Below are 27,220 nucleotides of genomic sequence, written 5' to 3' on the forward strand. Positions count from 1 at the left end.
GCTGCTCGATGAGAGCGGCAAGGGTGCGCGCCAGCACCTCTGCCTGCGCCAGCGTCGCCTCCACGTCGATTGAATGAGACAGGCCCTGGAAGTACTGCTCCCGTGGTCAGCGACGGCGACTTGGGCTGCGCAGCATCCCGGCTCTGCTCACAAGCAGGATCTCGTCGAAGTTGTAGAGATAGCTGAGCAGCGGATCGCGATGCTGCTGCAGGATGGCCAGCACGACGAAGAGGTGCAGGTGGTCTGTGAGCCCAACGCGCTGCCGGTCAGTCCGCACTCCGCCTCGTTGCTCGTCGTCGTCGTCATCGTCATCGCTGCGCGGCTCGGCCGCCCACATGGCCTCCCAGAGCTTGATCACGCTCGAGAAGTCGAACTCGCGCTGAGCAGGAGAGGCATAAGCACGGGTTTCGCTGGCGAAGTTGCAGGTCCAGCTCACCTTGAACACCACGAGCAGCCATCTGTGTCACAGGCTGCGTCAGCTCGCGACAACCGCTGCATGCGCACGCAACGCACCTGAAGCAGAAGAAGAGGTGCAGCGAGTCGGTGCTTTCGAGATGCGCATACACCGCCGGGTCCATGACCTGGATGAGCTTCTGCAGCAGCGAGAGCTGACGGCGCATGCCGCTCTGATCGGCATAGAAGTTGGAGCGCTGCGGAATGGGATGAGCGCAGCTCAACGCCGGCCTGCCAGGCGCACTCACGACGCGCTCCATGAATCCGGCAAAGCACCAGAACGTCCGGGCCTCGTCGCCTGCGCAGACCGAGTAGATGGTGGCGCAGAGATCGCTCATGCCCTGCACGTAGCTGCCGAGCGCCGTGTGCCGGGTCCCGCCGGTCCGGAGATCGATCTTCTCGCCCAGCGCTTTGACGCTCTCGTCTGCGCCAGCCGGCTGAGCGCTAGATCCAGGCACAGCACCGCTGCCTTCGCCCTTCGCTTGATCCCAAATGACGTAGGTCATCAGCACATCCGCAAGCGCGGACATGTGCGGATTCGGCGGCGGCGGCGTGTCGACGTCCTGTCCGGCCTTGGCTCCGTCCAGCGGAGCGTTCGGAGCTGGCGCTTTGGTCGGCGCAGGCGGCATCGGCAGATTGGCAAAGAGCGGCAGCTTGCGATCGGTGCGCACGCAATCGACGTGCACTCTGTGCGCCTGCTCCTTCATCCAGGGCGTCTGCTGCAGCTCTGAACAGCGTTGCTCCTCGCGCTCGCGCTCCCGCGCGGGTGTCGCAGCATCGAGGGGGTCGTGCGCCGTGCGCGGAGCTGGAGCGACGCCCGAGAGAGGCATCGCACTGGGACCTGCCCAGGCACGCTTCGCCGCCCAGTACTCCTCGACGCGCCGCTCCCACTTGCGTGCGCGCTCCGCGGCCGTCTCGCCCATGCGCCAGTCCTCGGCGCCCAGCAGAAAGGACCACGCCTGGCAACGCGGCCGTACGTGCAGAGAGGCGGGGTCGGCACCTGGCTTGCAGGTCGGCGCAGGTCCCAGGCTTCGCCTGAAGATCAGCTGCCGCGCTTGCGAGAACGGCACGAGCGGCGCGCCTTGCTTGTCGAAGAAGCTCTCCCACTCGGCGCTGGTGATCGGCCGCATTGCATCGCGCGTCGGCGTAGGCCGCTGCACCGAAGGCTGCAGGTCCAGGATCTCAAAGGCACCCAGCACGCTCGGCTCGTGCGCCACGCCGCTCTGCTCGCCCTTCTTGCGCGCCTCCTCCTGCTCTGCCAGACGGCTGCGTTCGGCCTGCTCGGCAACCTGGCGGGCGAAGCGCGCGAGAAAGACGCGGGCGCTGTCGAACTCGCCGCCGATGGCCTTGGCGGCCTCGGAGTGGCGCCACTCGGGATCGCTCGGCCCCAGTGGGTAGAGCGGGCCGTGCTGTGCGAACGACGTGATGGCGTCGGCCAGGCCGGCGGCACGCGGCCCGGCGCCGGCCGACTCGGCGGCGATGCGCGCGGCGATGGGGTGCGAGAGCAGCGCGTGGGCGCCGGAGCGCGCCGCCGAGGTGATCTGGGAGAAGTGCGAGAGCACGGCGAAGCGCGTGGTGCGTGCCCAGGCGCCGAGCGGGTCGTCGGCGGGCAGCGTGCTGCTGGACGGCAGCGCGAAGGACGCGGCGGAGTGTGCGGCGCCGCCGGCGGCAGGCGGCCCGAAGATGTCGTCAGGGTAGTCGTCGGGGTCGGGCGCGCGCGAGGCGGCAGCGGCGTGCGAAGCTCTGCTCGACTCGGGCATGGCTGCGACTGGGCAAGGTGATGGTGGCTGAGAAGAGGCAGCCAGCAGACCAACTCAGACTCGACGTCGGGCGCACTCCACACGCGCCGCCAGCACCGGGCCGCGTGGGAACAGCGCTGCTGCGCACTCAGCACCGTGGGACGCCGGCCGGTCTCGCATCGCCGGCTACTCCTGCCACCTTGGCTTCCGATCCGAAGGCTGGCAGCTGCTCATTGGGCGCAGAATCCTTGCCGAACAGCGCACGCTCGACCAATCTGCTCTCCACCGTGATGTGCGTTCTTGGGGCTACTCGGCACTCTTGCCGGAGGCCGGGTAGCACAGGCATGGGTCTGGCGGTCCCGTCAGAGCGCACCGCCTTCCTTCTGGCGCCATGCTCGTCCAAATAGGCCATGGATGAGTGTGGCATGCACGAGATGGACGTAGTCCGCTTGATGAGAGGCGCAAGGACTAGAGGAGCGAGAGCAAGCTTGCGCACATGCCTGTGCAGCGAGTCTCGCATCTCACGCCGCACCATCTGCGCCCGGCCCGGCGTCTTGCGAGCATGTGACGCTGGTCTTGCACCCCACGATGTGCTTCTGCGTCCCCAAGTCAACCTCTCAGCATGCCCTCGTGCTCGTGCAGCGGGGCCGCCTTGACGTCTGCACCGCTCGGCCAGCGGACACGTGAGGCCGCTTCGGCGTCGCCTGCATGCTGCTGATGCTCGCCGGCGCCCACCTTTCTCACTCCGCTGCGTCAACGTCGTCGTGCTGGCACACTTCAGACTTGAATGATCGACGATGCGAGGCCCGCGTGCCGTCTGCACCTCCCGCGCTGTGCGCTGTGGTTTGACGGACCTGAGCATGGCATGCAAAGGCCTGGGCGTGGCCGAGCGCTCGGGCCAACTCGAAGGGCGACGGCCAAATTTGGCCGCGATGGCAGCTGCGAGCCCTCGTCCGTGGGTGCTGCGGCGCCGCACCGTCTCGGCGAAGCAAGCAACCCGCCCGCAGCCGAAGCGAGCTGCTCGCCGCTCGCCTTTTGAACGCAAGACGCTGCCCACCTTGGCGTCGCTCATCCTCCGCGGGCAGGTCTCCGGAGGCGCCCAGCAGCATGAGTCGCAGCGTCGGAGCGCGGAGCATCGGCTGAGTTCTGTCGGAGAGAAGCGCCGCCTTCGCCGCCTGCTGGGCGCCGCACATGGCTTTGCGCTCGTCTTCTGCGCCTGGCCGCTGACGCCATATGGCAGCCCCGGCCGCAGCATGCACACAGCCTCCATAAGCATGCTCCCTCTAAAGTCTGCTGGACGGCGCAGCAGGAACACATCGTAGCCTCTGCACGCCGACGCTCCATGCTGCGGCACCTCGCGAGCGACGTGGGCGACCCTTCGCTCGGCCGCCGACCTTCCTAGCGCACTACGCCCGTCAACGCCCCGCCGATCCTGCTGCTGCGCCCGCCGCCGCTCGCTTGCAGCTTAATGCGACGGCTCGCCTCTCACGCCTGTCTCGCGAGACGCAGCCTGCTTGCCGCAGCAGCCTGCCAGCCGCAGATGCAGCCGCAGGCGGCGATGCTGATGCTGCGCTGCGCCGATGTGGTCTGCAGGCGCTGCCTGTCTGCTGCACCCTTGCGTTCCGTGGGGTGGCGCTTCTCTGCAGCAGCGCACACGAGGCACGACGCGGACAGCAGCAGCAGCGCAGGAGCAGCGGGCGGCGGCGGCAGCATCGCGCGACGATGGACGTCGGTCGGACCCTGCCGCTTGGGCATCTCGCGTGCACCGCTCAAGTGCCGCCGCACGCGAAGACGCGCCCGAGCATCCACATCCGAGCGGGCTCGCCCGGTGCCGTTCCAGATCCGCTTTGCCGCAGCAGCACCGTCGTGGCTGGGACGCAGGCGTGGCCCAGCAGCGGCAGGAGAGCGCTGCCGCCTGCGGTACGCGCGGCGCTGCCAGGCTGCGCTGCTGGCCCCGGATCAAGAGGCGCCGGCGGCGCTCATCAGCGGAGGGACGGAGGGACGCTCTCCAGCGCCACGCGCCGCGCGGGCCGCCGCCACTCACTCACGATGCGCTCGGACGTGCGAAGATTGCATCGCCTGCAGAATGATTCGGGTGGAGCACGGATCAGCATAGCAGCAGCAGCCTTCTGTCGTGCTCGTGACTGAGAGGGCACCTTGGCGCGCGCGCAGTCAGAGGAGGCACGGGCGGTCTCAGCGTGGCGCGCGCGCCGCCGTCGTGCGGCCGCCGCGCCGCTCTCGCCCGCTGCGCTGCGGCAGCGCTGCTGCTGGTGCTCTCGCGAGTCGAGTGCTTCCGCCTTGCCTCTTCTCCTCTGCCCTCTGCTCGCCGCCGCTGCCGCCTCCTCGCAGCACCGCTCCGTCCCGCTCGCGCTGCTGCTGCTCTTCGAGTGCGCATCGCCCATGGCCCGCCTCAGCAGCCCGTGATCCTTCCTTCCGCCTCACGCCTCTCTCTCTCTCTCTCTCTCTCCGCGGGTTTCCACCTCTTCCTCGCGCGTGCTCCGCCCGGCTCGCCTGCTCTGCTGCTGCGTCTCTTGCGCACACACTCTCCGTCACTCCCTCCGCGCCCCACGTCTGGTGCGCCTCTTCACTCGCAGCTGCCGGTCGCTCGGCGTGCATCGTGCTGCCACATCGCCGTAGTGGCGTGCCGGGCTCTGGCGCCTCTGCGACCGCGCACAAGGCCAGGCCGCCTCTGAGCCGTGCGGCGCCTGCTGGGTCGCCGCTCGACAGCACGTCCGGGGCGCTCGTGGCCGAGCCGTGGCCCCGGTCTGCCGACCATCCTGCACCCGTGTCACGAGCCGCCCTCCTCTCATGCTGTTCGTGCTCTGAGCATCGCACGTCCCGTACCTCCCGCTCAGCAGGGCGCGCTCCCGGCTGGAGGCTTTGAGGCATGGCCGACTCTCGAGCGCCAGAGCCGGGCACACCCTCGCCCGGCGACTCACGCAGCGGAGGCGGAGGGCAATCGGCAGCCAGAGGGCCGCCACCGAATGGTGAGTGAGAGCTGCTGCTGGTGGGCGGAGCGGGTGCTGCGTCGTTCACTGCACGGGCGTGGTCCGTCGGGCGTGTTCCGTCGTCAGGCCGGAAGTAGGGCTCCTCATTTCCAGCGCGCTGTGCCTCGCACAGTGCAGCTGCGATGCAGCCCGCGAGCTCTCTGAGGCGCCATCATTCTGACGCACTCCGTAGGCTATGCGCCAGTGGAACAGCACGCTGCATACCCATCCGGGCCTGCAACCTACGGCTGGGGCAGCGATCGTGGTCCGCCGGCCCAAACGCAGCGCGCGTGGCAGCAGCAGCAGCAGCACCAAGCGCCGTCATCACAACCAGCGCCGCCGGGAGCCAACCCGCCGCACACGTATGCTGGGCAGCCGTATCATCTCGTCGAGGTGCGCAGCGTGCCGTACTCCGCGCCGGGCGTGCCACTGGCTGCACCAAGCGTGCCGTACTATGCGCCGTATCCCGACAGCTCGGTTCCAACGACGTCTGCGCGCGGTCAGCAACGCATGGACCAGGAGCGCATGATGATGCAACAGCAGCAGCAGCAACAGCCGCAGCCGCACCCTCAGTCGCAGCAGTATCCGCCGCAGCAGCTCCCGCGCGAGCAGCAGCAGCAGCAGGCGCAGCCTCGCATGACGCATCAGCAGCAGCCGCATCCAAACCAGATCTACCGGTCGCAATCGCAGCACTCGCATCCGGGCGCACCGCCGTCGCGGCAGGCGTCGTACGATGCTGCCGGTGCCTATCCCGTCACCTACTTTCCCTACGGCAGCCCGGGCGTGGCCGTCGAGACGCAGCCGTCGACGCCGCGCTCGAGTCAGGGGAGCATCAGCAACGTGCACTCGCCGGCCTCGTCCATGGGCGGCTCGTCGGCGCCGACCGAATGGTCGGGCTACTATCCAGCGTATTCCGCTGCGCCGGTGAGCAATCTGCATCTCAACAAGGCCACCCTCGCGGCTGAGCGACGTTCCTTCTCGCAGCATGGCTACGCGCCTTACTTTCCTCCATCATCACCGGCGCCGACGTACGCCATAGTCGCGCCGCCGCACATGCAGCAGCAGCCATACGCCCAGCACGGGCAAGCACCACAGGCATACGCTGCAGCAGGCGCGCCGGCCACTCACGCCTGGGCGCCGGCGTACTACGTGGCGCAGCCCGGGCCGCCACCGCCAGCCGGAGCGCTGATGCAGGCGGCGCCAAGTGGGCAGCAGATGCCGGCGCGCGGCGGTTTCAGCGGCCCAGGCCGGGGCGCGCCAGCGCCTCGCGGACACCAGCAGTACGGGCCGCACATGCCGACGGCACGTCCTGCTCCGGCAATCCCGGGCGGCGTCAGTGGGATGGCACAGCGCCCGCGGCCTGATCTGGGCCGCTCGCAACCCAGCGCGAGTCGCTCAAGGACCGCCAGCAGCGGAGGCAACAGCGCCACTGGCGCACCCGCGCCGCTCAACAATCCGCTTCCGCCACGCCCTCCAGCCGCTCCGCAGGGCGAAGGCTCAGCCACGACGCAGCAGACCGTGCCATCAGGCTCTGTCGCCGCGGTGCCGGGCTCGCCGCATTCGTCGCAGAGCCATCCGCGCGGCGTCTACCGTCCGCTGTACCACCCGCAGCAGGGCCCTCGCTCAGAGCACGTCCTCTGGGTCGGTAACGTCCCCAGTGACGCCACCGTCGAGGAGTTGTGGAACGTCTTCGCGCAGCTGCCGCCGGACGACGCCGAGCCCGAGCACGCAAAAGCAGGGGCGGCTGCCGAGGAGGGCCCTGACGATGCTGGTGGCGACACCGGCAGCGTCAGTGCGCGAACAGACGACGAGAGCGACCACGGCGTGCTCTCCATCTTCGTCATTTCACGCTCCAACTGCGCCTTTGTGAACTACGCCTCGCCGCGCCATCTCGAGCGCGCGGTCAAGTTCTTCCATGACAAGCCGGTGCGGCCGGAGGACACGCGCTGTCCGAAGATGGTGTGCCGCGTGCGCAAGAAGGAGGACGAGTCGCAGGCTGGCGTGCAGGGACAGCGCGGACGCGGCATCCACGTTGCCTTGGTCAAGGAGCACGAGCGCAAGCGGCGCGAGGCGGCCAGGGCGCAGAAGGCCGACAGCGGTGGCTCCAGCGGTTCCGCGGGGCATGCCACGCGGCAGCCCAGCGACGCTCGCTCGAAGGGCAGCGTCAGCTCGCAGTCTCCCAGGCGCTCCGGATCGGATGAGACGGCTCGAGCATCTCCTTCCACTCCGTCCGTTGAGCCTGCCGCACCGAAGCCCGTCGCAAGCCCGGCCAGCATGCTCTCTCTTAGCCTGAGCCCCACTGCCACGACCGGCAGCAGCGGCGATCGTCCACCGCTGGCCCACGACAGCTCTGGCTCCATCTCGATTGCCTCGACGAGCTCCTCGCTGCTTCGACACCCAGTCTTCCGCGAGCGCTTCTTCATCCTTAAGAGTCTGCGCGCCGAGGACCTGGATCGGTCCGTGCAGACCGGCCTATGGGCTACGCAGCCGCATAACGAGGCAGTGCTCGATCAGGCGTACCGCAACAGCGAGACGGTGTTCCTGGTCTTCAGTGCCAACCAGAGCGGCTGCTTCTACGGCTACGCGCGCATGACAAGCCTCATCCGCACGCAGACGACGCCCAGCAGCAGCACACAGGCGAAGCGCGACAGCAACGGCAGCAATGGCAGCAACGGCACGCCAAAGTCGCCGAAGAGCATCGTGCAGAGTCCCTCTCCTGCCCAGTCGCCGTCGTCGCCGGCGGGGTACTCGTCGCAGAAACGGCCAAGCGTCACCGTCACGAAGCCGTCGACCATCGACGAGGGCGACGAGAGCAGCTCTACGTCCACGCGCAGCACATCACGCTCGCTGACGCCGGAGCAGGCGCTCGAGCACCTGGCCAAGCACGGCGCCACGACCTCGTACATGCTCTCGCCCGCCGAGCGAGACCGCGATCCGATGGCTTCGCCGCAGCCGATGACGCCGCTGGACGAGGACAGGCAGTTCCCAAGCGCGACCACCTCGCCCGACGACCGCGAGGTCTTCGCAGCTACGTGGCCGCCGTCGGAGCGCCAGTGCCAGGAGGCTGACCAGGAGCAGCAGCACCGCAACACGCTCTCGCCGCGTCTGCTGCGGGCTGCCACCGCCGCGGAGATGGGCGCTCCGCCCGGCACCCCTACGCGTAGCAACAGCAGCCTTTCTTCGCGCTCGAGCCTGGCGCCCATCGTCAGCGGCGCCAGTGAGATCAGCGACCAGGAGCTTGCTTCTGCACGGCCGCCTTCGCCAAGCAGTTCGCCCCGGCGACCGTCTGTCGCGCACGCGGATGCCGATGGCATCAAGCGGCTTGACATGGCGCACCCTGTCGGTACGCCGACTGGCGTCGTCATGTCCGCGTCGCTCGGGCCCAACGACTCTGTCTCGGTCTCTCATGCTCAGCGTGCCGACCAGATCTCCCTCCGCGCCGTCATACACAACCTGCGCCTGGAGGAGCGCGAGTCGCAGCGCAAGGCTGCCGAGCTCGAGGCTCATCTCAACGGCCTTTCAGTCGTCTCCGGCGACGGCTCGTCTGGCGTATACGAGCCTTCGCGCAAGCCGAGCTCCGAGCCGCGCACGCAGGGCTCTGGCGAGACGGACAACACCACGGCGTCTGTCGACACGCCGCGCGCTGCCTCCTCTGACTCGTGGGGCCAGCCGTTCCGGATCGAGTGGCTCGAAACACGCCCGCTGCCGTTCCAGAACGTGCGCCGCCTGCGCAATCCCTGGCGCGACAATCGCCAGGTCAAGGTGTCTCGCGACGGCACCGAGCTGGAGCCAAGTGTCGGCCGCCAGCTGCTCGAGGAGTGGAGCAAAATCGGCACGGACGAGGCCAACGCGGCGGCCCGCGCGCCGCGCCAGAACTCAGACGACACCGACGATGGCGAGGAGGATGCGCCGCCGCCTCGTCGACGAGGCTCCAGGCAATCTGGTGGCGCCCGCTCCTGATCTCCCCGACTCACCGAAATGCAAGACGCTGCTGCGGTCGCGCAGCGTCATCTGCAGGAGGACGCGTCCTCTCTGCACCTTCTTCTTCGTCTTTCCGAATACTTCTACTGCTACTTTGCCCGATCCGTCTCCTCTGCAAGTCCCGTCGTCGATCTCAGCGAGGTCGGCTTGGCGCACGGTCGCGCAGCCCTGCTGGGCGCGACCGCCACATACACATATTCGTCATCGCCCCCGCTGCAGCCATACGCTCCATACGTCCCCTCATAGTCCTCGTCAGATATCATACAAGCGCCTGATCTCCCATCCCGGCCTCTCTCAGCCCTACTCGGCACCTGCATTCGCTCGAAACAAACTCATCGCTTGCCGATTCGCTCAAGCACACTCTAGTCATCCGTCCCGCCTCATACACGCCGCGCGACCATTTCAAATCAGTCAAAAGTTGCTGCTGCGTGTGCATGGTATGTGTATTGAGGCAAGGCAGCGAGCAGGGAGCACACAGCAGGGAGCGCGAGAGCCTTAGGCGAAGCCAGCTGCGTCCACCGTCGGACTGCCGACGAGGCCCACGTCGGCCTCGCGCATCTTGGCCTCGGCACGCTCATAAGCCGTGCGGCCCTCCGCATCCAGCTGCGTGGCGTCCGGCACGGCGGGCGGCGTGCCTGCAGCGCCGGCCGAGAGGGGCGAGGGCTCGCCTCGTTGCGCGCTGGTCTGCTCAATCTTGAGCGAGGAGAGCGACGGCTTGCTGCTCACGAGTGGCGCAATGGGCTTGGGCGCCTTGCGCACGCTTGGGATGCGCCCGAGGATGCCGGCGTCGGTCGTCGTGGGCGTGGCGGCGGTGCTGCTCGGCTCGGAGCCCGGCGCAGGCGGCGGCGCAGGCCAGCCCCAGACGTCGGCGATGAAGCGGGCAATGTCGGGCTGCGGCTGCCGCGTCTCGCTCTTCTTGATGAAGGGATGGCTGAGCATCTTAGTCGGGCCCGGCCGCTTGGCCGGGTCCTTCTCGAGACAGCGCTCGACGAAGTCGCGCAGCGCCCGCCCCCACTTGACGCCGGCCTGCGGGTCGTCCTGCAGCTCGGGCACCGGCATGGAGACGACGTATGAGAGCAGGTCGATCGGACCCAAGGGCGGGTCGCCCTCGGGCGGGAAGGGGAAGCGATTGGATGCGACCTCGAGGATTGTCAGGCCGAGAGACCATACGTCGGAGCTGATGTTGTATGGCAGCCCGCGGATACGCTCCGGCTGCGCGAGAGGGGACATGGTCAGCGCAGACCGTGGACGCTCCGAAAGCGCAGACGCACTGCCATGTAGTAGCTTGTACCTGTGAAGGTGCCCGCCATCGAATTGATCAGCTCGCCCGAGACGCCAAAGTCGCACAGCTTGATCTGCCCTGAGCGCGTCACGACGATGTTCGACGGCTTGATGTCTGAGGCGCTCGTCTGATCAGCGCACGGACGGCTCACGCAGCACAGCAGCACTCACCGCGATGGATGATCTTGCGCTGCCTGAGGTACTCCAGGCCCTTGAGCCCGGCCTCTGCGACCTTGCCAAGCACCTTCTCGCCCGTGCGCCCGTTGCGCTTCTTGACCATCTTGTAGATGCCGTCGAGACTACCGCCCTCGCAGTGCTCCATGCAGATGACGATGCTCGTGTCCTCGTCGGCGAGAAAGGCGCCGTAGTAGCGCACAATGTACTCGCTGTGGCACGTGCGGTTGAAGGCCAGCTCGCGCAGGATCTGCCGGTGTATTGCCGGATTGGGCGACGTCGAGATGGTCTGTTCACCCAGGTCAGCGACCAACGCAAGCAAACGCCCGCCAGGACAAGCACTCATATGCGCTCGGGCCACGAGCACGCACCTTGACGGCCATGACGATGCCTGTCGGCGTATGCCGCGCCTTCTTGACCTCGCCGCTCGCGCCCTCGCCGATGCGCCCCAGATCCTCCAGGTGGCCCTTGAGCCTCCACTCCTCGGACTCGTCGCCGTCGCGCGCGCCGCTGCTGCTGGCGTTGCTCGCCTCGCTCGTGGCGCTCAGACTGCGGCGGTGCATGCCGGCGCCCGCCGCGCTGGAGCCGACGACCGGCAGCCGGAGCGCCGCATTGGACGGTCCAGCCTGCGCGTCTCCATTGCTGCTGCCTGCATGCGACGTCTCGGACGCAGAGCCGGCACCGTCGACGGAAAGCCCGCCAATGGCGCGAATGAGATCGTTCGTCAGCGCGGCAGGATGCCGCCCCTCGCCGTGCGGCACCGTGTCGGGGTAGATGGTCTGTAGTGCGGCCGTGGCATGGCCCTCTTCCACATCGAAGCCGACGCTGGGCGGCGCGAGGCCTGGCGTAGGCAGCGAAGAGTCGTCGTCGCCCGAGAGGCTGAGCGAGAGGTTGGTCGAGAGGCCCGAGAGGCCGTTGCTCGTCGGCATGGCCAGCGATAGGCCGCCGGCGCCGCGAGCTGACGAGGGGCCTGCGTGCAGAGAACTCAGCAACTCATAGACGCAGCAACAGCAGCACACTGCCATGCGCACGAGAGGAGGGCAGCGCCAGCTTGGGCATGCCGGCCCGCCGCGGCGGCCGCGGCGGGATGATGGAGAGCGACGGCGCCGGCGAGCCCGCTGCTGCGGCGGCCGGGCTTGCGGCTGCGGAGCCGCTCGGCACCGCCAGGTGGGGCGCCAGCGGCGCATTGGCGCGCTGGTCCATGGCGGCGCGTGCCTGCGAGATGTGCTGTGGCAGGCGGACGTCGGGAGAGCGAGGGCGAGGCAGCTGCGAGCAGCGGAGAAGGTCGTGTGGACGGCCAACGGCGGGGCAGCTTCAGGAAGAGAGCGACGTGCGAGCGACTTCGGCGAGACACGCGGCTGCCTCTCTGGAGGCAAGCAGTACGTCGCGTGCGGATGTGGCGCTGGCAGTGATGGCGGGAGGGACAGGGGCCGAGAAGGTGTCTGCCTGTGCCTGATGGAGAGCGGAGAGGAGGCGGAGAGGGGGCGGCGCCCGTGCGCGACCCGTGCGAGAGGCTCCGCGCCAAATCATTGCTAATCGGACTACAAGCCGCAGAGGCGCCTTTGTATTTGGCGCCGTGGGAAAGCAAGCCGGAGCTGTATGCGTCGATTAGGATCAGTTCAAGAATCGCCGCATCGAATGCGGCCCGCCTCCCCCTGAGCTCCACTCCTTCCTCCCGCCTCTGCATCCGGTTGCGGTGCCAGCCTGCACTTGCCCTCCTCTCTCGCGTCGGTGCAGCTCTTGCTGCATCGCTGAGCACTGCACAGACGCAGCGGCCGCTCGCGAGGTGTGGGCGGCGCTCTGGCCGCAGCAGCCGCGCGAAGCCAGGCGTCGGCTGCGCTGCCTCACAAGGACGATGCGCACCTGTCCTCCTCCGCCCTCAAAGCCAGCGCTCACCCTTCTTTCCTCCGTCGTACATCCGCTATTCTCGGCACCCCAGCCTCAAGCTGCCTGCACCAACGTCGTCGCTTGAACATGCTCGAGGCCTTCTTCGACGGCCATCTGCCGCACGGCGCAGGCGCATCTGACTTCAAAGCATCTCACGCGCCCGAGGCAGACGATGAAGAGTGGGACACGAGCAGCGAGGAGCATAGCGAGCCGCCGTACGACCAGGTCTACAGGGCCATGCGAGGTCGTCACCTCAAACGCTTTGTCAACATCTCACTGCGCGAGAAACAAGGAAGCGCCTCGAAGCAGAGCGCGGAGGCTGTGTGCCGAGAGCTTGCCTCGCAGCTCATCGGCAAGACGACGTACGACCCGTTCCGGGACATGGCATGCAACCGCTCGCCAGGAGAGACACTGGAGGACGGCTTCATTCGGCTCGCCAACGATGCATGCTCTTTGCTCGGCAGCTCGCTGCGGTTCGAGAAGTCCAGCCACCGGACCATCGCAAGCTCGAACTCAGTGAGATCACAGATGCGCCGGAACTGCCTTTCTAGACGCTGATAGGCATCGTTCTTTTGAGAGCGGCGATGAGGACGAGGAAGTCACGTATAGTCCAGCAGACGTCACACTCCGGCGAAGCATGTCGTCTGCTGCCAGCCCACACTTTGCCGACGTCCTGTTCGTGGGCGTGGTCAAGCCGACAGAAGAGCAGGACAAAGACGAGCGACTCATGAGTCAGCTCGCTTGGTACATGTGGATCCTGCGTCGCGAACAGTGCGCCGTAGCGGTGTGCCACGGCTTCACACTCTGCGGACACGTACTGCGTCTCTGGCGCTTCGACGCTCACACGTACTCGTGCGCGCTGGCCATCGACCTGGGCCGCGCCGATCACATGCCCACTTTCGTCAAGTTCATCACCTTCGTCACCAATCCGAGCGAGGTGCTCGTTCGATGGACACCGCCGCCAGCAGGGACGCCCTTTCGCATCGCTCGGACGCAAGACGCCGAGGCGCAGTCGTCCTCCTCAGCCGCGACAGTCGAAGACTGGGGTTTCGTCGACGAGCCTCAGCTGCTCATCGTGCGCAATGAGCTCTTCGGCGGCCGGACAGCCTGTTGGGCGGGGAAGGCAAAGAGGCTCAGGCCTGCCATCCGTGCCGAGTCAGGCAGTCCGACCGGCGAGGCGCCCGACTCGGACGCGCCCCAGTACGTCGTCATCAAGACGACCTGGGTCGCGTCCTACCTTGTCGGTCACGAAGCAAAGGTTCTACGTCATCTCGCTCATCACAACGTCAAGAACGTGCCGGTACTGCTCAGCACCGTGCTCCTGCCCGAGCTCGCTCGCGTCCACACGAGTTCCAACGCGCTCGTCCGCGAGCCTGAGATGATGGGCGAGGCCAGCGGCCAGATTCCCGAATGGTCCTGGCACGGCATTGCGCTCGACGTCGTCGTGATGACCTCCCCTGTTGCGAAGAAGGTCGAGACGTCCGAGATGTCAGCAAGAGACATGCTTCTCTTCTTCAGCCGCGCTGCGGAGATCTTGCGCGATGTGGCTCTCGCCAACGTACACTACCGCGACATCAACAGCGGCAATCTGCTGCTCGTGGCAGATAGTAGCGGCGACGACCCACAGCCGTTGCTGATCGACTTCGGCAACGCCCGCATCGGCGATGATCCTCGCGGCGACCTCGAAGACGCGGCAAACGACGCGCGCCGCTTGCGCCTGGCCGCCGACGACGCTCGCAGTGCCAATCAACACTTCATGTCGCTGCGCTCAACAAGCAGTGCGACTATCCTCAAGATCCTCGCCGACGAGGAGCAGGAACTGGTTCGCGAGCGAAAACGGCACGCGGAGGTCAAGACGGAAGAAGAACGCCGCGAGCTCGCCATGGGGATTGAGGAGCACTGCGCAGAGATCCAGCGGCAGCGGGACGATCTCAACGTCGAATCGATGCAGCATCGCGCAATCGACGATCTCGAGTCGCTGTTCTACCTATTTCTGCATCACAGCGCACTGCGAGCCGGCAGGCAAGAGCTGTCGGAGAAGCTGAAGGATCCGAAGTACAAGGAGACGCTTCTAGGCGATGGCGCGCCGCGAATGGTGAGTTTCTGATGCTGCGCGACACCGGGCTGCCAGCGTGTGCTGACCAGGTGTATCGCTCAGGGACTACGCACGGGAACTCTCATCGCTCTCGAGGGCCCATGGAAGGCCTTGTTCAGTGACGCGTCTCTTAGGCCCATCTTTGGCAAAGACGTCGCGACGACGACGGCGTCCTCTCTTTCCCGCCCCCTTCCGCCCGTTGGTGGCATCCTCTCAGCGCCCGAGTCGCATGCATACGAGAACTGGATCAACGCGCTGGCTCAGGCTTCTGCCGACTGCACCGTGATCGCTCGCGACCGGGCGGCACAAGACGAGGCTAGCAGCAGTCGCGGTGCGCCGCTCACCTCGCCGTTCTGCAAGTCCGAGGGCTCGCGGCCCACGCGCGGCGCAGGAACGAAGAGTAAGAGTGCTCCTGCCGTGCCTGCAAAGCGGAAGCGGGCAGACAAGGAGAACCCGACTGTCGCGCCTCGCGACGGCTCGCGCTCCGGCCTTCGCTCCAGCCCGCGTCTCGCTCTTCTCTCCAGCGCGCATCGCCGCACACCCTCGAACGAGTCATCCAGCTCCGAGCGGAGCGAGCCTGCCAGTCCGTCTCGCGCTCCGCGCAGGCGCATTGAGTAGCTCATATACCCCAATCGCGCCCCACACTAGCCGAGCCGAATAGCACATCATACCCTGGCGTGGCGAGAGCCTGTGGGAGGCGAGGGGACCCTGGCGCGGCCTCGTCGGTGGAGCGATGCACCGTGACATGCGGCGTGTGAAGGTGGCAGAGCGAGGCCTCTCTATTCTCATTCTCGCCTGCGGTCCCGCTCCGCCTCTGCCGCCTCCTCCTCCCAGCCATACTCGCGCTGCACGAGTGCCACGCGTGTGCGGTAGGCGGCATACCACGCCTCCTTGCCGAGCTGCTGCGCGACGAGGTGTTCTGCGTTGCGCTTCCACTCGCGGATGCTGGCCTCGTCGCGCCAGTACGAGAGGGTGATGCCCTTGTCACCCTGCGCCGCCGACTCGGCGCCGAGATAGCCGGGCGAGCGCTGCACGAGCTGCTCCATCAGTGCGGCCGTGCGCGCGTAGGCGGCGCCGTCGAGGTCGGGCCGGCGCGAGCTGCTGAAGGCGACGAGATAGTAGGGCGGGCGCACGTCGAGGCGCGCCGGATGGCCGGACATCGTTGAGCGTGCTGCGACGAGGCCACGACGGGCTCGAGATGCGCGCCTCTTGAGCGTTGCTGCGGCGCGAGCGAGTCACAGCGCCCCTTGCCCGTGGCGTCAAGGTGCGTGCTGCAGATGCAGCGCGAGATCGCGGCCGCGGCGGGGTGGCTTTGGCCGGGGCTCTGCTGCCTGCAGCTTTGGTGCCTGGTGACGGCAGCGTGCGCCGAAGAGGGGCGGCGGCTGCATGCAGCTCGATAGGCGCGCCGCCAGCACGCAGCACAGGCCCTGTGCCCACGGCCCATCGCCGCATCGGCTCGGCAGCGCGCAGGGGCCCGCGCAGCCGCTGAGCGTAGGCAGGCGGCGTGCTGCCGGCTGCTGCACCCTCTCGCTCGCGCGCGGCCGCGCTGCTCCACACCGCCGGCGTGGCGTGGTGCGCAGCAGCGGCAGCGGCGGTCGCACCGAGCACCGCGGCGGTTGCACGTCCTGCTCAGCCGCCGCCGCACGCCCTGCCTCTCGCCCCCCACCATCCCCTCCACCCCCGCACCATGAAGCTCTCTCTCGCATTCGTCACCGCCCTCGCCGCTGCTGCCGGCGTCGAGGCCGGCGTGCACAAGTGAGTGCCGCGCGGCGCGCGTGGCGCAGCGGTGCTCGCACTGCTGCCGCCCCTGCCGCTTCTGGCGCTGCTGCTGCGCACATCCTCGCTGCGCTGCCGCTGACACTCCACGCAGGGCCAAGCTGTCCAAGCACCCGCTCGCCAGCGGCACGACGCTCGACTCGCTGCGCGCCCAGGCCGCCGTGCTGCAGCACAAGTACTCGGCCGCCGGCCAGCGCGGCCAGTCGCCGTTCGTCGCGCCCGGCGTCGGCAAGCATGCCGGCGACAACCAGGAGGCCGACTTTGGCATCCTGCCGCACGACGCCTCCGAGGACCGCAGTGCCTGGCTGGCCGAGGCCAAGAAGGGCCACGGCGTGCCGCTGAGCGGTGAGTGGCTGGCGTGCGGTGCCACTCAGGGGCTGGCTCGCGGATGTGCGTCCGTGCGCAGCAGGCAGCTCACACCACCCGCGCGCACCGCAGACTTCATGAACGCCCAGTACTTTGCCGACATCACGCTCGGCACGCCGCCGCAGTCGTTCAAGGTCATCCTCGACACGGGCTCGAGCAACCTGTGGGTGCCGTCGACCAAGTGCTCGTCGATTGCGTGCTTCCTGCACACCAAGTACGACAACTCGGCGTCGTCGACGTACAAGAAGAACGGCACCGAGTTCAAGATCCAGTACGGCTCGGGCGCCATGGAGGGCTACGTCAGCAACGACGTGCTGACCATCGGCGACCTCAAGATCAAGGGCCAGGACTTTGCCGAGGCCACCTCGGAGCCCGGCCTTGCGTGTGCGTGGTGCGCGAGAGCGAGTGGCGCTGCAACTGCTGACGCTCTCTCCACCCACTAGTCGCGTTTGGCAAGTTTGACGGTATCCTCGGCCTCGCCTACGACACGATCAGTGTCAACGGCATCGTGCCGCCCTTCTACCAGATGGTCAACCAGGGCCTGCTCGACGCGCCCGTGTTCGGCTTCTACCTCGGCTCGTCCGAGGAGGACGGCGGCATGGCCACGTTCGGCGGCATCGACGAGAGCCACTACGAGGGCAAGATTGTGTACGCGCCGCTGCGCCGCAAGGGTGAGTTGCTGCAGCGGGTGAACGCGTGCTGCGTGTGCTGATGCGCGGCTGTAGCCTACTGGGAGGTCGCCCTCGACTCCGTGTTCCTCGGCGACGACGAGCTTGAGCTCGAGAACACTGGCGCTGCCATCGACACCGGTGAGCCCTGCCACGGCTGAGCGCAAACACGGCGATGCTGACTCTGCACCGCAGGCACCTCGCTCATTGCGCTGCCGTCGGACATGGCCGAGCTGATCAACAAGGAGCTCGGCGCCAAGAAGGGCTGGAACGGCTCGTATTCGGTCGAGTGCGAGAAGCTCGACAGCATGCCCGACTTCACCTTCAAGCTCGACGGCAAGAAGTACACGCTCACGCCGCAGGACTACATTCTGCAGGTGCAGGGCAGCTGCATCTCGCCCTTGTGAGTGTGGCGCCGAAAGCACACGCCGAACACTGGCGGCATGAGCTGACCTCTCTCTCTCCGCAGCACCGGCCTTGACATCCCGCCGCCGGCCGGCCCGCTCTGGATCGTCGGCGACGTCTTCCTGCGGAAGTACTACACCGTCTACGACCTCGGCCGCAACGCTGTGGGCTTCGCCAAGGCGCGCCAGTAAGCGCTCCTGACCGCACACTGGCCCATGGCCAGGCGCAACGTCGCGGCCTGCTGCGCGCCGCGCTCTGACCGGGCCCTCTCTGCTCTCATCGGCTATTCTTCTCGTGTCTCTCGGCTCTCTCTCCTGCATCTGTCCCGCGCGTAGCACCCACTCCCTCCCCCGAATCGTCAACTACCACGAATGAATACACCCTGTGCACTCGAGACGCGCGGCGCATGTGTGGACTGATGCTGTGGGTGGGTGGTGGACATGAGACGTGCTGGGGATGAGGTGTCCGTGATGATGAGATGATGTGAGGGCGGCGAATGCGTCATGAGTGCGTGAAGGGGGGTCGTGAGAGGGGCGGAGAGGGATGGGGGAGGAATCAGTCGGCCTGCGGCGGACCGGCCACATCCGGCGTGTCGGCCTGCGTGCCTGGCTGCTGCGCGGTGGCCTGCGACAGCGACTGGGACGAGGACGGAGGCGGAGTAGGAGTGCTTGAGAGGCGCTGCAGCTCCGCCGCATCAGGAGCTGCACCCTCGGTGCTCTCAGCGGCGGTGGATGCAGCAGCTGCGGCGTCAGCCGGCGCCGCCGCCGCCATCGTCTCGTCCGTCTCCTGCGGCAGCTCTCCCGCCGCCGGGCGCGGCGTGTCGGGCGTCGCCGCCACCGTCGTCGATTGCGGCAGGTCGGTGACGAGAGGCAGCTGCACGTACTTCCAGTCCGCGTTGTTCGGACACGCCTCGTTGAAGTTCGTCACGTTTGGGTGTGCCAGCTGCAGGCAGTAGCGCTTCAGCGCGGCGAGCTCAGAGTCGAAGCGGGGTGCTTTGCTGCAAGCAAAGTCAGCCAATGAAAGCGACAGGGCTGCTGCGAGGCGACGCACCGATACGGCGTGATCTTGAGCCCGTTGGCCGGGTTCATGGCGAAGTTGCGCGAGAGATCGTCCACGTGCAGCGTGTTGGCTGGCGGGGCAGAGCGTGAGCGTCGGGCCACGGCCAGCACAGACGCCTGCCAGACGTACCTGCGCTGTAGTGTTCCGGAAAGCGCCGCCAGATGAGCTCCAGCGCTGCCGATGCCGAGAGAGCGTGAGCGTCGCCAGCAAGTCGATGCCGCACGCAGCGTCATACGCACCCTTGACCTCGTGCTTGTACTCCGTCTGCACAGCCGGCTTTGTAATGTCGGGCTTCTCCCACATCAGGCTCTTCACGCTGAACATTGGCGTGCGGTCGATGACGAAGGAGATGCGGTCTGCGGATTCGGCGCGCGCACGTCAGGGCCGTCGGTCCAAGCTCAGCGCAGGCACAGCTCACATCGCGGGTCGGCGAGCATGTTGAGCTCAGTCAGCTTAGCCTCGAGCCAGCGCCAGGACGTCTGGCTCCAGACGCAGATATCGTAGTACGGGTAGACAGCCGCCAGGAACTGCGCAGCGGCTGCAGTAAGCAAAGCGCTGTCGGCACTGACTCCCTGGTGAGACGCACATCATGCAAGCCGGGCCGAATGGACTCGCTGGCGAGCCGGGAGTTGTCGAGCAAGACTTTGGTGTCTGCGATCGTGTAGTCGAGGTCCTGCACGTCGCGCGTGAGCGTGGTCGGAAGACAGCAGCACGCCTGACTCACAAGCACCAGCAGACCACCTTTCAGGCCGCTGCGAGGCGGGTGCATTACGGGAAAGTCGCCGAAGCGCTGGATGGTCTTCTCCAGCTTGGCGTGGTTCTGCAGGCGGGTGTCAGGATGCGGCCCGACCGCGAGAGGCTACATGCTCACCTTTGGGTTCTCATGTCTGGGAGAAAGAAGAGCTGTGTGAGCGCGGTCGTGCAAAGAGGGCGTCCACACTCACGGGAGAAGCGTCTTCTGCGCCTTGGCCTCCTCCTGAGGGGCCTGGTAGTCGACGTCCTCGGACAGAGCCGCCGTCTCGCGCGCGTCCTGCGGGCATGTGAGCACAGCCGCACAGACATCGCTGCAGGATAGAGCTCACCTCGAGACCTAGCAGCGCCGCCGGATCCTTGAACGTGTCGACAAGCGGCGTGCCAATGACCTGCAGCGCGAGAATGCGCTCGCCCAGTTCGCTGCGCCCCTTCCAGCTCGACGGCGGCGGCGCCAGCTGCGAGATGCGGCTGCTGTCCGGCGGCAGCCGGCCGCGGCTGAGGCCGAGAATCTTCTGCCGCTCCGGCGGAATGTCGGTGAGCGAGAAGATGGCGGCCTTGAGATCCTCGACGAGATCCTCGTGCGCCAGGCGCAGCGAGTGCACAGCACTACCGTGCCTGACGCGCACGGCGATCCACTCCTCGACCGCCGGCTCGGCAGCGGCGGCAGCAGGCATGGTCGACGACGCTGCAGGAGCAACAGCGCTGTAGGGCATGGCGGCAGAAGCCTCGGCTGCGCTGCCTGAGGCTGCCATGGCGGCGAGCCGGTCGGCTGGTGGGCACGCGCGGCAGCGAGTGTTGGTCTCCGGTGTGGAGGGCGGCGAGGACGTGCAGCAGCGGCGGGGCACTCGCTCTCACGACGACGCTCGCAAACTAGCAACAGACACGCTGCAGAGGTGTGCAAGCCGGCGAAGGGGTCGGGGGAGAGAAAACAAAGACAGCGAGCGAGCAGTGAGTGGTAGAGAAGGAAGAGGCCAGGCGGAGGATGCCTCAGGGAAGCTGGCGCGCGGCGCACGGTGCACGAGCCAGCAAGCTCAAGGCCTCGCTCTCCACCCGCCGCGGCGCCGCGCTGATGACGCTTCGACAGCGGGCGCGGCTTGATGAGCACCACCATCCCCCTCCCTGCCTCGCACCCACACACCCGAGCACTTGGACAGCGGTGCAGCGCACCTGCTTTACCTTCGCTCTCAGCAGCGCTGCGACTGCCCGCTCCACCCTCGCGCCTCCACCTGCCCGCTCAGCTCGACCCGGCGTGCCCAGCATGACGGACGCGGCGCCCGCCGACTTCCTCGCCGCCCTCTCGGCACTGGCCAGCTCGCCGACGTCGACGCGCGCCGCAGCGTACCAGGAGCAGCTGCACTCCCTGCTGCGCCGCCCGCGCCGCGACGTTTCGCCGGCTGCCCTGCGCGCTGCGCTCGCCGCCTTCCTCGACGCCGCCGTGTTCAGCGATGCCAACTCCACGGGCGGCGGCCTCGTCGTAGGCCGCCAGGTGCTGGAGGCCTTTGACACGGCGCTTGCGGGACCGCTGAGCGCGCCGCCGGCTGAGCGCAAGGACGAGGAGCTGGGCGCCGAGGACCCGGCCGTCTGGGACGAGGAGACGCGCACGACGCTGTTCGAGGATGCCATCGAGAAGGTGCAGCCGCGAGTGCTCAGCTTCGAGGAGCAGGTGAGTGCACTCATGGAGATGTCGCTGAGCTCTGAGCTAACGCGCCATCTCTCAAGGCGTCGTCGCTGCGACTGCATCTGGCCGACCTGTACGAGTCGGCGGAAGACTGGGCGGCGGCGGCAGGGGTGCTGCAGGGCATCCCATTAGACTCGGGTCATCGAGCCGTGTCCGACACCAACAAGCTCGACGTGCTCGTGCGCATCGTGCGCCTGCTGCTCGAGGCTGACGATGCCGTCGGTGCAGACGTGTCGCTGAAGCGCGCCTCGCTCGTGCTGCACGCCGTGCCCGGCGCCACGCCGGCGCTGCCGGGCATCGAGCAGGAGGGCACGCCCGAGGAGCGCCGCGAGGGCAAGAAGCTCGGCCTCATGTTCAAGCTGTGCCAAGCGCGCATCTACGACGCTCAGCGCCGCTTCATGGAGGCCAGCACGCGCTATCACGAGCTGAGCTTCGTGCCCGAGATCGACGAGGACGAGCGGACGCAGGCATTGTAAGTTCGGGCCTGACTGCAACAGCAGCGATGCTGACATGGTTTGCTTCAGGTCTGCCGCCGTGACTGCTGCGATCCTTTCTCCAGCCGGACCGCAGCGCTCGCGCATTCTCGCGACGCTGATCCGCGACGAGCGCACGTCCTCGCTGGACCAGCACACGATCCTGACCAAGGTGTTCCTCGGCCAGATCATCCGCGCGTCGGAGATCGCCTCGTTCGAGGCCATGCTAGCGCCGCACCAGAAGGCCGAGCTGCCGCCGACGGCCAATGAGAAGGCCATGGCTGCCGCCGATGCTGCCGCTGCAGCTGCCGCTGCCTCCAACTCGGACGGCGACGTCGAGATGGGCGACTCGGCGCCGCCGCCTGCTCCCGTCCTGCGCACCCAGACAGTGCTGTCGCGCGCCATGATCGAGCACAACGTGCTGGCCGCCTCGACGCTGTACGCCAACATCACCTTCAGCGGACTGGCTCTGCTGCTGGACCTGACTGCGCCAGGTGAGTCTGCCGTATGTGCTATCCTGATTCTGGCTGACGCACGCCCAGCCGCCGAGTCGACAGTGCGCCGCATGGTCGTGCAGGGCCGTCTTAAGGCCGAGATCGACCAAGTGGGCCCTGGCGGAGGCGTCGTCACCTTCTTGGCAGGCGGCCGCGGCGGCGCAGCAGAGGCGGGCACCGCTGGCGGACTTGGCAACGTGGCCGGCGATGGCGACGAAGGCGAGGCTCAGGAGGACGAAGACGATCCCGACGCAGTCTGGACACGGCGGTGAGCTAGTGTGCTGCTGAGGGGTCTCGACACACGTGCTGACTCGTCACGCAGGTGGGACCAGCAGATCGCCCGCACCGCCTCCAGCCTTGAGGCGACGAGCTCGTACATCAAGAGCCTGGCCGCAGCATGATCCGCGCTGGCAGCAATGTACACACTACATCCAGGACCCGGTCTGATTTCAGATGGTGGCACAGGGTCCGGCGTCGAGGGTCTACGTCTATGCCCTTTCACAGCTTGCCCTTGGCGCCCTCGTCCTCGCTCTCCTCCTCGCTCTCACTGCCGCTCTCGCTGCCGCTGCCGCTCTCACTGCCGCTTGCGTCGCTGTCCGCGCCAATGTCGAGGTCACGCCGCTCCATCTCGTAGCCAACCTGCGTAAGGGCCGTTTGGATCTGACGACGAGGCGCGTGAGCAGCAGCACCGCTGTGAAGCGCAGCAGAGAATGCTCACCTCCTCCGTGCGAGCGGGCGCGCATGCGACGGCGCACACGCTCGTGGCGGGGTCGAAGATTGGCAGGATGTACTGCGCAGGCGATCAGCATAGAGCGCAGGGGCGCCAAGCTGGGCTCGCACCTTCTTCAGTGACTCCTGCACATCGGCCAGCTGCACGTGCTCGATGTCCGCCAGCAGGCGGCGGCCGCGGCCCTTGCCCGTGCCCTTGAGCACGTCGACGAAGCTCTCGGCGGCTGCCTGGCCGACCGTGCCCTCCGAGTCGGCGACTGAGAAATGCAGCGAGCTCTTGGCTGCAGAGAGAAGCGGGGTCAGGAGACAGCAAGCCAGCGGTCAATGTCTGGACTCACCGCTGTCGAGCGTCGTCTGGTCGATGGCCATCGTGCCGGCGGCAAGCTGGCCGATGACCTTCTTGGCCTCTGCGAACGCCTTGGCCGAGTCGGGCGACCGGTAGAGCGAGAAGTGGATGTGCCCCGCCTCCGTGTCGGAGCGGATGCTGGCGCCGTACGCCAGGCCAGCGCCGCGAATGAAGCGCCAGAGGTACGACTGGCGGGCACCGAAGTCAGCGACATCCTGCGCTGTTGAGTCTCAGGCACGCTCACCTCCATCGCGTTCAGGATGCCAATGGTCACGACGAGCGCGGCCGTGTCGGGCTGCTCAAAACCGCTGAGGCCCTTGGCCGTGAAGACCGAGTACGAGCTCTCGATCGTAGGCAGCGGGCAGATGAGACCCTGAGCGGCGGCATCAGCAACAGTTGCATCTTCAGCGTGCCGTCGGCCTTCACCTTCTTGGCTGGCTCCTTGCCAAGTGCTGTCAGCACCTGGCTGGACCACGGCACGGGCTCGGTCTGCACCGGCTGCCAGCTCTTCTCGCGCAGCAGGTTGTCGACCCAGTCGCTGCGTGGCCGCTTGAGGCCGAGCACGTCGCCCGTCACGCTGACGCGCATGCGCTCGGGTCGGAAGAGCACGCTGCGGATCTCGTCGAGCTCGCGCACGACGGCTTCGGCGTCGCTGGTGCTCGCATCAGCGGCACCGAGACGCTCAGCGAGCTTCGGAATCGTCTCCAGGCTCTGCAGCGACAGGAAATGGTCAGCGATGCGCGAGCAGCGGCGCGACTCCGAATACGCACCGAGAGCACGGAGTTCGCCACGTTCGTCGACAGCTCGAGCGAGTGCGTCAGAGCGCGGGAGAGCGACCAGGAGATCTGAGGAAGGCGACGCGGTGAGCACGAGGCGCAGCTGTGAGCAGTCAAGCGCAGACTCACCGACCGTCCATCGCGCTTCTGCTCGGGCAGCGACTGCACGAGCTTAGCCGCAGTGACGCGAAGCCGCTCGACGGAGAGCTCTGCGCCCCACAGTAGGTCTGCGCAGAGGGGAATGTCAGTGGCGAGGTCAATGCTGATCTTCACTCAGCACTCACCGCGCAGCCAGGCAATTGCCTTGCCGTAGTTCTCCCGCTCGACGCGGATCTCGACGGACAGCATCTCGGCGAAGCCATTGCCGACGCCCAGGCCCGTCTCGTAGCCGAGCGTGTCCTCGTCCAGGCCCTTGACCACGGCCTCAAAGCCCAGCTTCGTGCCGTCGGGCCGCGTGATGGGCAGCGAGAAGAGCGCCGAGAGGTAAAGATTGAGGTGGCCGCGCAGGTGCGGCGGCAGTGCTGCGGTGCTGAAGATGGCAGTGACGGTGCAGAACGCGCTGCTGACGTGGTCCCACTGGATGGCAAAGGGCAGCGGCTCGCCGTCCTTCTCGACATGCTCCTGCACGCGACGGTCAAGTGCGGACGGAGCGCCGCCGGAGCCGTTGATGGCGGCGACGGCTCGCGACGTCTTGCTGGCCCCGCCAGGCACGTTGACGGCCGTGCCGACCTCGATCCACTTGATGCTGTCTACGCTCGGCACGGCAAAGCTGTTCAGCATCTCTGGCGGAATGTCGCGGTCGTTCTCCGCCTTTGCCTTCTCGAGCTCCTCATCCAGGCGCTTGAGGCCCTTCTCGCCAAGCTCCTTGCGGCGAGACTCCTCCAGAGCCTTGGTCTCGGCCTTGAGCTTGGCGGCGAGCGAGCGCGACGGCCGTCCGATGACGACATTGCGCGAGTTGCCGATGAGCCACTTGTCGAGCAGCGCGGCCCACTGCTCGGCACTCCAGGCCGACAGCTGGTCGAAGCGCGTCATGTCGTCCAGCGCCGCCTCGAGGTCGGCACCGTCGCGCCGGCCGTAGAGCATGTCGGCGATGATGGCGTCGGCAAACGAGTCGGCCGGCTTCGTCTCGAGGCTGGCCAGCAGCTTCAGCCGGTCGCGCTTGAGCACGAGGGCGATGCGCGTCATGTCGATGCCCTCGCTGCGGATCTTCTCCAGCAGCGTCACGAGCTCGCGGTCCAGCGTGTCCAGCTTCTCGGTCGGCACCGAGGAGAAGTAGGCGCTCAGCGTCGTGTGGCCCGCCTTGTCCTCGTTGGCCATGTAGATGTCGGTGCACAGCGGATCGTCGCGCTCGACAAAGGCCTGCTGCACCGGTGAGACAGCAGAGTCGATGAGGTACGTGCTGAGCACGCTGAGCGCCTCGTTCGTGAGGAAGTCGTGGTACTGCGGCCCGACCCACGTCACGGCCACCTCGCCGACGCTCTCGTCCTTCTCCGGGAACTCGATGAACGCGCGGCGCCGGCGCTTCTCGACGGGCTGATCCGGGTCCGGGCGGTCGACGCCCGGCGTCTCGGCCGCGCCGTCAATGACGGGCGCAACGTTGCTCTGCGTCTCAACAAACGGCCGCTTCCAGCCCTGCGGACCCTGCGGGCCATGCGTCGAGCCGGCAGCCTGCAGCCGCTCCTCGATCGGCGCCAGTGAGTCCAGCAGCGCGGCGCGCTCCAGCGGGCCGCACACGACGAGCGCCATGTTGTGCGGCGCGTAATACGTGGCGTGATATTTGCGGATGTCCTGGATCTTGAGCACACGCAGCGCAGACATCAGGCCGCCGGTCTCGGAGCGGTAAGCCGAGCTGCGCGGGTACAGCATGCGCTGGTTCTTGAGCTCCATCAAGTCACCTGCCGTGTTCTCGCGGCTGCAGCAGGCGTCAGATGCGTTCTATGTGTCGCAGCGACCGCACTCACCCCTGCATCTCCGAGAAGACGACGCCCGAGTCCTCGCCCTTGCCATTCACGTGGAAGACCTCAGTCGTGAAGCCTGCGGCAGTGAGCGTCGGGAAGAAGGTGTGGTCGAGGTAGATGTCGAGCATGCGGAGGAAGCCGTCAGAACCCGCCGTCGTGAGCGTGTAGGCCGTGTGGTCGTTGGCGGTCCATGCATTGGTGCCGCTGGCGAACGCGCGGTTGGCCAGGCTGTCGAGCACGCCCTTGTACGGGTACTTCTTGGAGCTGGACAGCGCTGGCTGTCAGTGGCATCCCGCCGCGGACCCTCACTGCAACGCACCCAAGGAAGATGAGGTGCTCCAGCGTGTGCGGCACGCCGCTGTCCTCGAAGATCTCAGACGCCATCGTCGCATAGCTGTTCAGCAGCGGACCTGCCAGCGCTGCGTCAGTAGGGCGATAGACTGCGCCGCAGTGCACAGCTACTGGACGCTGCCCCTTGGCGATCACTGCCGTCGCGCTATCGCTCGGGCCCACTGTCGCCTCCTGCTCGCGCCGGCGCAGTACTCACTGTCGAAGTTGGCCCAATACACCGTCATGCCCGTCACGCGGCTCTGCCACTTCTCGACGCTCATGCCCGGCGCATAGTGCAGCTCGACGCGGCGCACGAGGTCGAAGTTGGCGTGCGCCTGCGGCGGCGCGGGCTGCGTGGCCGCCATGGTCGCGAGGCCGCGCTGCGGGACGGCGAGGCGCGGAGCAGCGAGCGGGCTGGTGCGCAGTGCGAAAAACGCAGCGGCAGCAGAGGCGGCGGCGAGCGTCAGCGACGGGGCGTGCCGCGAGCGCAGAGGAGCGCCGAGGGTGGAGAGGCGCGGCGAGGCGGGCGGCGAGAGCGGGCGCAGGCGGGGAGTGGCGCGGCCGAGCAGGCGCGCGAGCATCGACGGGGGCAGCAGCGACGGCGGGCAGGCGGAGCACGTGCAAGGAGCTGGTGTTGTAGGGCCTGCGAGTAGTGGTGGAGGGACGGCAAGAGCGTGGCGCAGCGAGGCCGGCAAGGTACCGGCGAGACGGCGTAGCTAATTCTGGAGGGGCGCAGCGCCTCGGGAGTCGGGCCGCGGCTGTGCAGCCGTGGGTCCAGGCAGTCCTTCTCACCGAACACGCCTCATGCTCAC

General features: G+C 67.4%; 11 protein-coding genes across 11 annotated transcripts; 5 read left to right on the plus strand and 6 right to left on the minus strand.

Annotated features, from left to right (window-relative positions):
• Positions 1–38: 38 nt before the first annotated feature.
• Positions 39–2,218, minus strand: FA09DRAFT_328792 (RabGAP/TBC). The gene is made up of 3 exons (XM_025741914.1): positions 514–2,218; positions 437–458; positions 39–379 (listed from the first exon to the last, which is right to left on the minus strand). The coding sequence occupies exons 1-3, from the start codon at positions 2,211–2,213 to the stop codon at positions 107–109; spliced, it is 1,995 nt and encodes a 664-aa protein (XP_025599674.1). The 5' UTR covers positions 2,214–2,218; the 3' UTR covers positions 39–106.
• Positions 2,219–3,098: 880 nt separating this feature from the next.
• Positions 3,099–3,740, plus strand: FA09DRAFT_328793 (hypothetical protein). The gene has a single exon (XM_025741915.1). The coding sequence runs from the start codon at positions 3,125–3,127 to the stop codon at positions 3,512–3,514; it is 390 nt and encodes a 129-aa protein (XP_025599675.1). The 5' UTR covers positions 3,099–3,124; the 3' UTR covers positions 3,515–3,740.
• FA09DRAFT_229596 (hypothetical protein) lies at positions 3,523–4,327 on the minus strand. Its single transcript, XM_025739584.1, has 2 exons — positions 4,237–4,327; positions 3,523–4,137 (listed from the first exon to the last, which is right to left on the minus strand). The coding sequence occupies exons 1-2, from the start codon at positions 4,266–4,268 to the stop codon at positions 3,678–3,680; spliced, it is 492 nt and encodes a 163-aa protein (XP_025599676.1). The 5' UTR covers positions 4,269–4,327; the 3' UTR covers positions 3,523–3,677.
• A 521-nt stretch (positions 4,328–4,848) lies between these two features.
• FA09DRAFT_229704 (hypothetical protein) lies at positions 4,849–9,397 on the plus strand. The gene is made up of 3 exons (XM_025739585.1): positions 4,849–5,179; positions 5,373–6,103; positions 6,164–9,397. Exons 1-3 carry the CDS (start codon positions 5,080–5,082, stop codon positions 9,137–9,139), a joined length of 3,807 nt encoding a protein of 1,268 aa, XP_025599677.1. The 5' UTR covers positions 4,849–5,079; the 3' UTR covers positions 9,140–9,397.
• A 177-nt stretch (positions 9,398–9,574) lies between these two features.
• FA09DRAFT_328795 (kinase-like protein) lies at positions 9,575–12,073 on the minus strand. The gene is made up of 5 exons (XM_025741916.1): positions 11,647–12,073; positions 10,987–11,585; positions 10,613–10,904; positions 10,432–10,556; positions 9,575–10,372 (listed from the first exon to the last, which is right to left on the minus strand). The coding sequence occupies exons 1-5, from the start codon at positions 11,816–11,818 to the stop codon at positions 9,656–9,658; spliced, it is 1,905 nt and encodes a 634-aa protein (XP_025599678.1). The 5' UTR covers positions 11,819–12,073; the 3' UTR covers positions 9,575–9,655.
• Positions 12,074–12,294: 221 nt separating this feature from the next.
• FA09DRAFT_328797 (hypothetical protein) lies at positions 12,295–15,268 on the plus strand. Its single transcript, XM_025741917.1, has 3 exons — positions 12,295–13,018; positions 13,080–14,597; positions 14,661–15,268. Exons 1-3 carry the CDS (start codon positions 12,590–12,592, stop codon positions 15,213–15,215), a joined length of 2,502 nt encoding a protein of 833 aa, XP_025599679.1. The 5' UTR covers positions 12,295–12,589; the 3' UTR covers positions 15,216–15,268.
• Positions 15,269–15,299: 31 nt separating this feature from the next.
• Positions 15,300–16,001, minus strand: FA09DRAFT_229729 (hypothetical protein). The gene has a single exon (XM_025739586.1). The coding sequence runs from the start codon at positions 15,755–15,757 to the stop codon at positions 15,383–15,385; it is 375 nt and encodes a 124-aa protein (XP_025599680.1). The 5' UTR covers positions 15,758–16,001; the 3' UTR covers positions 15,300–15,382.
• A 256-nt stretch (positions 16,002–16,257) lies between these two features.
• On the plus strand, positions 16,258–18,228 carry FA09DRAFT_328799 (Asp-domain-containing protein). The gene is made up of 7 exons (XM_025741918.1): positions 16,258–16,352; positions 16,468–16,718; positions 16,812–17,123; positions 17,183–17,410; positions 17,465–17,548; positions 17,603–17,810; positions 17,877–18,228. The coding sequence occupies exons 1-7, from the start codon at positions 16,285–16,287 to the stop codon at positions 18,001–18,003; spliced, it is 1,278 nt and encodes a 425-aa protein (XP_025599681.1). The 5' UTR covers positions 16,258–16,284; the 3' UTR covers positions 18,004–18,228.
• On the minus strand, positions 18,179–20,580 carry FA09DRAFT_359434 (hypothetical protein). The gene is made up of 10 exons (XM_025745111.1): positions 19,954–20,580; positions 19,816–19,901; positions 19,743–19,758; positions 19,596–19,691; positions 19,458–19,544; positions 19,290–19,398; positions 19,111–19,227; positions 19,001–19,045; positions 18,863–18,941; positions 18,179–18,809 (listed from the first exon to the last, which is right to left on the minus strand). The coding sequence occupies exons 1-10, from the start codon at positions 20,374–20,376 to the stop codon at positions 18,368–18,370; spliced, it is 1,500 nt and encodes a 499-aa protein (XP_025599682.1). The 5' UTR covers positions 20,377–20,580; the 3' UTR covers positions 18,179–18,367.
• A 147-nt stretch (positions 20,581–20,727) lies between these two features.
• On the plus strand, positions 20,728–22,676 carry FA09DRAFT_359435 (hypothetical protein). The gene is made up of 5 exons (XM_025745112.1): positions 20,728–21,287; positions 21,344–21,774; positions 21,827–22,269; positions 22,318–22,537; positions 22,592–22,676. Exons 1-5 carry the CDS (start codon positions 20,883–20,885, stop codon positions 22,668–22,670), a joined length of 1,578 nt encoding a protein of 525 aa, XP_025599683.1. The 5' UTR covers positions 20,728–20,882; the 3' UTR covers positions 22,671–22,676.
• A 91-nt stretch (positions 22,677–22,767) lies between these two features.
• On the minus strand, positions 22,768–26,773 carry FA09DRAFT_333776 (hypothetical protein; the record flags this gene model as incomplete). The annotated part of the gene is made up of 12 exons (XM_025743703.1): positions 22,768–22,929; positions 22,988–23,059; positions 23,110–23,279; positions 23,337–23,532; positions 23,589–23,717; positions 23,771–24,055; positions 24,115–24,189; positions 24,250–24,347; positions 24,405–26,032; positions 26,082–26,342; positions 26,398–26,488; positions 26,626–26,773. The coding sequence occupies 12 exons, from the start codon at positions 26,771–26,773 to the stop codon at positions 22,768–22,770; spliced, it is 3,315 nt and encodes a 1,104-aa protein (XP_025599684.1).
• Positions 26,774–27,220: the final 447 nt, after the last annotated feature.

Source organism: Tilletiopsis washingtonensis, assembly GCF_003144115.1.
Source record: "Tilletiopsis washingtonensis strain MCA 4186 unplaced genomic scaffold FA09scaffold_6, whole genome shotgun sequence".
In the NCBI taxonomy this organism is placed as follows: Eukaryota; Fungi; Basidiomycota; class Exobasidiomycetes; order Entylomatales; genus Tilletiopsis; species Tilletiopsis washingtonensis.

Excerpts from the sequence above, each read along its gene's own strand:
- FA09DRAFT_359435 (XM_025745112.1), top strand. The coding sequence starts at position 20,883 with ATGACGGACGCGGCGCCCGCCGACTTCCTCGCCGCCCTCTCGGCACTG. Across the intron at positions 21,288-21,343 it reads TGCTCAGCTTCGAGGAGCAG|GCGTCGTCGCTGCGACTGCA; the intron begins GTGAGTGCACTC and ends CCATCTCTCAAG. Across the intron at positions 21,775-21,826 it reads GACGAGCGGACGCAGGCATT|GTCTGCCGCCGTGACTGCTG; the intron begins GTAAGTTCGGGC and ends GGTTTGCTTCAG.
- FA09DRAFT_359434 (XM_025745111.1), bottom strand. The coding sequence starts at position 20,376 with ATGGCAGCCTCAGGCAGCGCAGCCGAGGCTTCTGCCGCCATGCCCTAC. Across the intron at positions 19,545-19,595 it reads AAGGTGGTCTGCTGGTGCTT|GACCTCGACTACACGATCGC; the intron begins GTGAGTCAGGCG and ends CGCGACGTGCAG. Across the intron at positions 19,046-19,110 it reads GTACAAGCACGAGGTCAAGG|CGCTGGAGCTCATCTGGCGG; the intron begins GTGCGTATGACG and ends CGGCATCGGCAG.
- FA09DRAFT_328792 (XM_025741914.1), bottom strand. The coding sequence starts at position 2,213 with ATGCCCGAGTCGAGCAGAGCTTCGCACGCCGCTGCCGCCTCGCGCGCG. Across the intron at positions 459-513 it reads CACCTCTTCTTCTGCTTCAG|ATGGCTGCTCGTGGTGTTCA; the intron begins GTGCGTTGCGTG and ends CCTGTGACACAG. Across the intron at positions 380-436 it reads GGCTGCTCGTGGTGTTCAAG|CGCGAGTTCGACTTCTCGAG; the intron begins GTGAGCTGGACC and ends TCTCCTGCTCAG.
- FA09DRAFT_328799 (XM_025741918.1), top strand. The coding sequence starts at position 16,285 with ATGAAGCTCTCTCTCGCATTCGTCACCGCCCTCGCCGCTGCTGCCGGC. Across the intron at positions 16,719-16,811 it reads CCACGGCGTGCCGCTGAGCG|ACTTCATGAACGCCCAGTAC; the intron begins GTGAGTGGCTGG and ends CGCGCACCGCAG. Across the intron at positions 17,811-17,876 it reads GGCAGCTGCATCTCGCCCTT|CACCGGCCTTGACATCCCGC; the intron begins GTGAGTGTGGCG and ends CTCTCTCCGCAG.
- FA09DRAFT_229596 (XM_025739584.1), bottom strand. The coding sequence starts at position 4,268 with ATGCAATCTTCGCACGTCCGAGCGCATCGTGA. Across the intron at positions 4,138-4,236 it reads CACGTCCGAGCGCATCGTGA|CGCAGCCTGGCAGCGCCGCG; the intron begins GTGAGTGGCGGC and ends CGGGGCCAGCAG.
- FA09DRAFT_328795 (XM_025741916.1), bottom strand. The coding sequence starts at position 11,818 with ATGGACCAGCGCGCCAATGCGCCGCTGGCGCCCCACCTGGCGGTGCCG. Across the intron at positions 10,905-10,986 it reads GCATCGTCATGGCCGTCAAG|ACCATCTCGACGTCGCCCAA; the intron begins GTGCGTGCTCGT and ends CTGGGTGAACAG. Across the intron at positions 10,557-10,612 it reads GCGCAAGATCATCCATCGCG|ACATCAAGCCGTCGAACATC; the intron begins GTGAGTGCTGCT and ends CGAGCGCCTCAG.
- FA09DRAFT_328797 (XM_025741917.1), top strand. The coding sequence starts at position 12,590 with ATGCTCGAGGCCTTCTTCGACGGCCATCTGCCGCACGGCGCAGGCGCA. Across the intron at positions 13,019-13,079 it reads CCATCGCAAGCTCGAACTCA|AGCGGCGATGAGGACGAGGA; the intron begins GTGAGATCACAG and ends CGTTCTTTTGAG. Across the intron at positions 14,598-14,660 it reads GCGATGGCGCGCCGCGAATG|GGACTACGCACGGGAACTCT; the intron begins GTGAGTTTCTGA and ends TGTATCGCTCAG.
- FA09DRAFT_229729 (XM_025739586.1), bottom strand. The coding sequence starts at position 15,757 with ATGTCCGGCCATCCGGCGCGCCTCGACGTGCGCCCGCCCTACTATCTC.
- FA09DRAFT_328793 (XM_025741915.1), top strand. The coding sequence starts at position 3,125 with ATGGCAGCTGCGAGCCCTCGTCCGTGGGTGCTGCGGCGCCGCACCGTC.
- FA09DRAFT_229704 (XM_025739585.1), top strand. The coding sequence starts at position 5,080 with ATGGCCGACTCTCGAGCGCCAGAGCCGGGCACACCCTCGCCCGGCGAC. Across the intron at positions 5,180-5,372 it reads CAGAGGGCCGCCACCGAATG|GCTATGCGCCAGTGGAACAG; the intron begins GTGAGTGAGAGC and ends CGCACTCCGTAG. Across the intron at positions 6,104-6,163 it reads CAGCGTATTCCGCTGCGCCG|CATGGCTACGCGCCTTACTT; the intron begins GTGAGCAATCTG and ends TCCTTCTCGCAG.